The 8,352-nt window shown below is 35.2% G+C and overlaps 2 protein-coding genes across 2 annotated transcripts; both read left to right on the top strand.

Moving 5' to 3' along the window:
* Positions 1–6,142: 6,142 nt before the first annotated feature.
* On the top strand, positions 6,143–7,434 carry LOC141534063 (uncharacterized). The gene is made up of 2 exons (XM_074253206.1): positions 6,143–6,775; positions 6,850–7,434. Exons 1-2 carry the CDS (start codon positions 6,731–6,733, stop codon positions 7,432–7,434), a joined length of 630 nt encoding a protein of 209 aa, XP_074109307.1. The 5' UTR covers positions 6,143–6,730.
* A 66-nt stretch (positions 7,435–7,500) lies between these two features.
* On the top strand, positions 7,501–8,006 carry LOC141534064 (uncharacterized). The gene is made up of 2 exons (XM_074253207.1): positions 7,501–7,537; positions 7,642–8,006. Exons 1-2 carry the CDS (start codon positions 7,501–7,503, stop codon positions 8,004–8,006), a joined length of 402 nt encoding a protein of 133 aa, XP_074109308.1.
* The last annotated feature ends 346 nt before the right edge of the window (positions 8,007–8,352 follow it).

Raw genomic sequence — 8,352 nt, forward strand, 5'->3', positions numbered from 1 at the left:
GCCAGACCAACGTGAGGGGCCGGATATCCGAGTAAAGGATATTCGGGAAACAAAACACCGAATATGCCTTCACCGAATGCACAAGCCGTACGACCCAGCCAAACCGGGTTTCGTTAGGCCTGACCGACCTGCCAAGGATGGGACCAGTATAGCCAAACCAGGAACGAAGAAGGTCACCCATGGGCCTTTCCAGCCCAGGAGGAAGGCACGAGTTTTAATAAGGCCGCCCACAGCTAGCCTGGTGAAATTGGTCAGCCGACCAGAAAAGTCAGCACCAGCCAAGCCGAGCCCATTACCGAGTCGGCAGAAGTCGCCAAACCAGGCCCACCCAAACCGAGCAGTTCCCAGTTGGCAGCCAAACAGCGAGAAAAATTGGAAGAGCTTTTCGGGACCACTCCCCCTCAGGGCAGGACTTCGCCCCCGAAAAGGACACCGACCTGCACCAATAACAGCGGCAGTAATGCCACGGATGGCAACACCACGATCAACCCGGGCCCACGTCGTCGCAGTCCCCAGATGATAGCAGCATCGTCATCCGGGACGGCGGCGTGGCTCAGCTACGACGACGCCTCCTGGCTACGAGAGTACCCGGATCACTTCCCCGATCAACCGGGAGACTTATTCTCGGCACCAAAGACGAGCCAGACACCCTTGGAACGGCTTTTAGCTTCTTTGACACCTCTGTGTAAGGTAAAAGGGGAACAAGTGGCGAAACGACGCACCTTCACGGCGTACGACGAAGAGTTACACCTCTTCAAGGTCACCCGGCACCCGAAATTCGTGAAACCCCGGATCAAGCCGACGGGGAAGACGGCCCAGCAGCTGTTGGAGACGCTGAAGAAAAGAGGCCAGCCAAGCTCTCCTCTTTTCTTTCCGAGGAAGGAGGGGTGTGACATACGAGCGAATAGGAGCGAGTGAGACGGTGAGAGTGAGCGCGTAGACGGCGACCACGAAGGAGCGAGGGAGTCAGCGAAGCGACAGTTGGAATACCTACTCTTCACTCGTCATGTTCGCCGGATACTAAGCCGGCCGGAACCGGCGGAAAGAGATTATTTTCTTTTATCAATTTGAGTGTATTTATTAGTTAACGAAGTATTATTATTATTATCAAGACATGTACTGAGTTATTTGGTATAACATTTATTTTGTTATCCACGGATATATTATTTTTTTGTCAATTATCGGACTTAACTATTATTGTTTTTTGTTGTTAGTGCGAAAAATTGCCTAAACATTTATCGAAATAATTATTTTGGACAAGCATAATCAATAGCCAAAATAATTACTAGAATGATTCTCCATTCCTAGCTCGTGATCATACTTCTGTAGTTAAAATTAATTTAATTATCCTTGCGAATTATTCTAAGTCCCGAGAAAATTTGTATGAGAACTCGGCGGATAGATATGGAATGAGAGAAATGACGATTATTATTAAGAGAAAATTACTTTGTAAAAGAAATTTTGGCTAAGTCCCGAACCAAATTTAGTATGGGAAGTTGACGAATGGATAGAGAATGAGCGAACTGCCGATCAAAATGTAAAATAAAATTGAAATCGGAAATAAAACTTAGAATTTGGCGAAACGGATGGATAGAGAATGAAAGGAATCCGAATAAAATGCTAGTTTGTAAATACAAAATAGATGGCAAAAACGATCATTTGATTTCGTGGGAAGTGACTGGTCGGGAAAATAATAAAGCCGGAAAATTGATGGCGATTGGAAACCAGTCTCCTAGTGAAGTTCTCCAAGAGAAGACCATTCTTTGGACAACGAGAAGGAAACACTCTACCTGGAGTCTGACCAGGACCAAGGTAAGTGAGTTCAAATTCACGGGAGACGTTTGGGATTCCCCGCACCGAGGCCTTCTGCGGAGGTGCGGCAGGTGAACTTAGACGAGTAGGTGGGGGCGAGACGGAGACCATCCGCTCACCCTCTGGGAGGAACGGGACCGAGTAGGGCGTGGGGATTGTCGACCAGACATCCCCATTAGCAACCGGGGCAATCAGAGCTTCGAGTTTAGTCCGTTTTTTTTTTGAGTAATTGTAAAGGTAGTAGTAGAGGACTATTTGTGTTATTGTTTTTTTTTTTTCTATTTCCTTGACTTATAAATTGTTAATAAAGATTCGTTTTTTTTGATGACTATAAATTTTGGCTACCTTTTTCTGTTTACTTTTTTTTGTTTCTCCTGGACTCCGGCGAGTGATAGATCTGAGCAAAAAGGGGACCGTAAATTGGTAGAGATCAAAACTCGTACTCCCAGGGAAAATCCTAACTCGCGCACGGCGCGATCAAAATATAACTCGTTACAGCATATTACTATTTGTAGTTGTCAATTACGATTTTCATTAGTTTAGATTTGTTAAAAAATTATTTTTGTGTCTGAATAATTTTAATTTAATAAAAATCATTCGATGTTTGTATATCCCTGATTAAAATTATTGATTGAAAACAATTGAAAATAGTTTGAATTGATTTTAATTTTTCACATAAAATAGAAAAATATTGACTGAAATTAAAACATTCGAGAATTGAATTTTTTTCAGTAATTATAGGCCAAATAAGAAACTATTCAAAAAAATTCAGACTTCTTTAATTTCAATTGCTATGAATTCCGAGAATCGAATTGAAAAATATTCAAAACAATTCAAACAAAAAAAATTGAATCTTTCTCAACATTTACTGTTACTGGGTAGTATGTACTGTTGTTTACTGTGTTTACATCCGATACTCAGCCAGCCTTGGCCCAATGAAAAATCTGATTCTCGGCCGATCATCAAGGATCGGATGCCTATCATCGTCCAATGATCGACCGATCCTTATTCTTTGTATGGGTTGCCGGATATTTCAATTTTTGATAACATCGATAAATCATTGTAATGAAAAAACTTTTATCAACTTTTACAACGGAATCTTGTTTATTATTTATATAACAAGAGCTTTCGAAAGGAAAAAAATTTATAGACACATTTTTTAAACTTTTATAAGAGATTTTATGAAAACTCAAGTCTACGAAAAATTAGTTAATTAACAATGAAATAACCTAAACTTCAAGGATCTAGACGACATTATAATTTATTCAGATTTTTAAATTAATATTGAATGTTACAAACAAATTATTTTGTGTTGCATACTTTGCTTGGTGGCGATGCCTACTATACAGTCAAAAAGAATAGACTACTTATTTAAAACGCGAGTAACTTATATTTTAAAAAATGTCATTGAAATATGACACATATCGATCGATGAGTCAAAGTTTTATGTAACTCTATCCAAAATCGCTAATTTATAAAAATTTTTGACAAGAAACATAAACAATAAAAGATTAAAAAACGGGGTTTTTTTTGGGGTCTCAAAATAAGCATCAACTTGTAACAGGGTAAAATTACCCTAAATTGATAAGTCGCCAAATATCGATAATTATTCGACATAGCACTGGCGTGTCTCGATCTTCGGGTCTGAAGAGAGAATAGGAGAGGGTAGTTTTGGGTTATTTTAGGTGAGCTGTGTAGTGAAAAAGGGAGAAGTAGTGTGACCGCCAGACAGAGTGCCATGGAAATCAAAAAGGACCGATCCTCGGAGTAGTGAAGAGACGAAGGAAGCCAACTACAACTAGGACTTCATCCTCAACGAGTGAGTTAGATCGTCGTTTTATTCGTCAAGGCATTAATAATTACTCTGTGGGAAAGAAGTGGACCCCGGTTTACCTAATATACGCGGTTACTTCTCCTTTTCATTTATTAATTGGATCGCTCAATCGATAATTATTTAACTAATCAGAATTCAATAATGTTCGCTAGCTTAGACTGAGTGATTTCCATGGGGATTTATATCCGAGAAAAATAAAAAGTTACTAAATATTAATATTCTGTAACCGGGGGGTTTAGCCCAGGTCCAGTTAGCTATCCCTTTCCTCTTTAGAAAGGGCGCCACTGGGATTTTAGACACGGTGTCCCAGAAACCGGGGAACATGAGAAGGAAAAGACAGGGTCGTGAGAAGTCCGAGAGAGGCTGTAAATAAAACCGAGAAAAATTATTTATAACAATTTAAAATGATTTATTCAATCAATCTACAAACTTGACAATTTCCTTATAACTAACTTAATTGTGAGAACCTCTCACCTACGTTGGCCCTTGCCAATTTTCTTAACCTCGTCACTCCGACGGAATATCTCAATATCTCAATTTCCTCATCAACCTGACGGAATATCATAAAATACCAATTAATTACCTCGTCAACCTGACGGAATACCGATTAACATTATTCACCTCGTCAACCTGACGGAATACCGATTAACATTATTCACCTCGTCAACCTGACGGCATATCAAATTACTCTATCATTTTCCTTACTTAACTATAACATCGTCCACCGTACGCTAACTCAATTTCTCTACCGTTTATTACCTCTAAATTTTCCGAAATTTTATTCCAAATAATAATTAATTTTTCCTAACAGCTCTTAATACAAAATTATCAAATTCACAAAATTTATCACTTGTCGATTTTTCTAAATTATTCATTTCATACAATCCTAATCACAAAATCTACAGAATTACTTTTCCAAATTTTCCAACCAAAATTCTCCAACTAAATTTCATTAAATTTCTTCTGACAATTTTTTCTTTATCAAATTCTCTAATTCCCAAAATTCATCAAAACTCAATAATTAAAATTGCTTAATTAAATTTAGCCAAACGGCCTAAATTTATCCTTCTACAATTGCCAAAAATTTTAATACATAAATTATAAAGGACTTCTATTCTAAACTACGTACTTGTTCAAATTTACCAAATTTCCTGAACTAATTTTTAACTAATTTTTGATACTTATAAACCAAAGACCGAATTAAATATATTTATTTTCTTATTTTCCAGTTAATTGATAAATGTCTTGAGTTCTATTGTCTTAACTACTAAGTGACCTTAACGAACTTAACTCGATTGGAATTTGCTAATACGTAAAGACTACCCGAGACGATTATATTTATTCTCAATAAAAACGTAGATTGGTTAATTCGGCCTAATGACGATTAGAATGGCCTGAATAACCAATTTACCTGAAGTTCCAATTAATTCTGTCAACGATGGGGGTTGTCCAAGAGCAAGTAAAATTTTGCGAACAGCAACTTCCTTCAGCTTTTTGAGTCCGTCAATTCTTTCCTCGTCTCCTCGATCTCTATTATATCTCATACAAATTCTCTCTGTAAATGCCGATAAATAAATAATAGATCAAATACAAATTCGTCAGCCTAAAGGCCTGACGGGATAAAATTTAATAAAGATTTAGAATATAACGGCTCGCTTCGTTCCTCTCTTTCGTGAAGCCTCGAGCAAATTTTTACTTACGTTAATTTTGATGGTAAGTTTTAGTAGTCGCTGGGCACTGTACACTTACAAGTCTCGTCTGCTAAAAGGTGCTGTTTTTGTCTTCGCCGGCTCTTTTATAACCTCTCACTCAGGTTCTCGAATTTTCCTATTGTCTCGTTCCCGCTTAGTTTTTCTGGGGACAGCGGTGGGGACTTAGCGATCCGTACGACCCGGTGACGAGTCTTACAACTAGCTACTCACGCTCAGAAGGTATGGAGTAGTCCCTACTCACCGCGACAAGATAACAGTGACTCTAGCCCCTCGCGGGAATTAAAATTCCCTGTCATAATTCTATACAATTATTATTCAACAGTATTATTCTATACAATATTAGGCAAACACATCGATTTTTATCGATTGATTGTTGGAACAGTAGGAATTTATAATCATACTTTTTTTAAGAAAGAATAGCTAAATCATTAATAACTGAAATAGCTAATATGTATTGGAATGATCATGAAGGATTAACTCCATTATAATATAAAACAGATATATATAACATAAATATTCATGTTGATATTGTTAAATGATTATATTATACTGATTTTAATGCTAAAAATTAAAATGGTAAATTGTGTTTGATATATATATATATATATATATATATATATATATATATATATATATATATATATATATATATATATATATATATATATATATATATATATATATATATATATATATATATATATATATTAGGGTGTGCCAAAATTCAATTTTCATGAAGAACCTTTTAAAATTAGAATTTTGAGTTCCGCTTTTAGCAGTTGTGTTTGGGCATTTCCTAAGATATTTTGAGGTGAGACGATTTATTTGATCTTCATCCCAGTCAGCATCCAAATCAGAAAGACTTCTGGAAGAAGTCTTTTCAAAGACGTCCATAAGAAGTCTAAATATGATGTCTTAACGAATTCATCAATCAGAACTCTTAATCAAGAAGTCGACAGGAAATCTTTTGACAAACTTTGTAAGACTTCCAAAATATGAGCTCTTCAAGTAGTTTACTTACTGAACTCATAAGACATCAATAATCTGAGCTTTTTAAGAGGTCTTTTTTCTGACTTCGTAAGATGTCATGAATATGAACTCTCTCAGAGGTCTTTTTGCTGAGGTAGGATTGAATTGTATTGGCGCATGCGCACAACGATAGAAATTTTATTTTTTATCTCTGTTTTAATATAACCTATAAGTGTATGGTACGTTTTCTGTTTACATTCAGCGTCGAATTGCAAAACTTTAATTTAGTGAAATCAATTAATTATTTATAACCAGTGATTTCGTAATTTGTAAATTAAAAGTTCTAAAAATAATGTAAGTGCATATTCTTAGCTAATTAATATTTGACTGTGTATGATATTTCATGTTTTTATCAGTGATAAATTTGAGAAATCATTCGATTTTAAAGGTAACGTATACATTTATCCAAAAAATAAATATAAATTATGATTCTTTTTTAATTTAAAATATTTTTTTCTCAAGATGTCTGAAAGAAAAAGATTCAGTGAACTGTCTAAGAGTCAGAAAAATCGAAGATTGAAAAAACGCTGTGAGCAGGCAATTTTGGAGACTGCATGTGCAAAAGCATCGATTGATACTTCGTTTGATAATGATCCAGTTATTAATAACAGTGTAATGAACAACGACAATAATTATGACAGTGATGATTTCAGTTTACAGTCAATTCATTTAGATAATACCGTAACCGATATCTCTTTAAAGACTTACACAGATAATAATGATAACTCTCATTGTACAACAACAAAAACAACATCAACAGTAACAGCAACAACTACTACAACTTCTATCACTTATAATAATAATAATAATTGTGATATCGAAGTACCAATTCCTTTAACCAAACAATTAGCTCAATGGAAATGCGAATTTAACATTACTCAAGCTGGATCAAGTGCTTTACTAAAAATTATTAGAAATGTGGAGTCAATAGAAGAGTTAAAAAGTCTTCCAAATGACAGTCGTACCTTAATTGATACTCCTACAGATACTACTATTCGTGAGGTTGCACCAGGAGAATATTTCCACTATGGACTGAAAAAGGATTAATTGATCAATTAAAAATTGTCGATATAAAACAGATTACAGATATTATCCAGATTAGTATACACATTGATGGTTTGCCAATATCGAAGAGTTCAAAACGACAACTGTATCCTATACTGGGAGAAATTTTTCCAAAAGTCTCTGTACCATTCGTTATTGGTATATACCATGGACTGAACAAACCAAATGACTGTAATGAATTTCTTAAAGATTTCATTAATGAGTACAAAAATCTGAGAGAGGAAGGTTTCGAGTATGATAGTCATAAATTTAAAGTAATTATAAGGGCTGTTATTTGTGATTCACCAGCGAGAGCTTTTGTAACCTACACAAAAGGTCATGGTGGTTTTTATGGTTGCGGTAAGTGCATTCAAGAAGGAGAATATAGTGACCATCGAATGTTATTTCTTGATATGGATGCACCATTACGCACTGACTCGAATTTTATAAATCGTTTAAATGAAGATCATCATTTAGGAAAATCAGATTTTGAAGATATTGGTGTTGGTATGATGTCTCAATTTCCAGTGGATTACATGCATCTTGTTCGTCAAGGAGTATCAAAAAAATACTGACTTCGTGGACGAAAGGATGGCGACTAAATGATAAAAATTACTTAAATTAAGTCACAAAATGACTGAAAATCAATATTATTATTATAATTATTATGAGTATTACATAACAACAATAATAATTTAACAATTAATATTAATAAATTTATAGCATGAATAAATAATATTTATTAATTTATAATAATAATATTCTGCAAATTTTCTGTATGAAATCAGAAAGAGCTCTCAATTCTGACTACTATAAGTACTCTTTTATTTGAAGTCGTAAAGAGCTCTTAATTCGGATTTCTGCAAGACATCTTATTTTTGAACTCAAAAAGACTTCCTAATTCTAACTTCTGTAAGCACT

This window comes from Cotesia typhae, unplaced genomic scaffold, assembly GCF_013202065.1.
Source record: "Cotesia typhae breed Kobodo isofemale line unplaced genomic scaffold, CoteBio_Ctyphae scaffold_13, whole genome shotgun sequence".
In the NCBI taxonomy this organism is placed as follows: domain Eukaryota; kingdom Metazoa; phylum Arthropoda; class Insecta; order Hymenoptera; family Braconidae; genus Cotesia; species Cotesia typhae.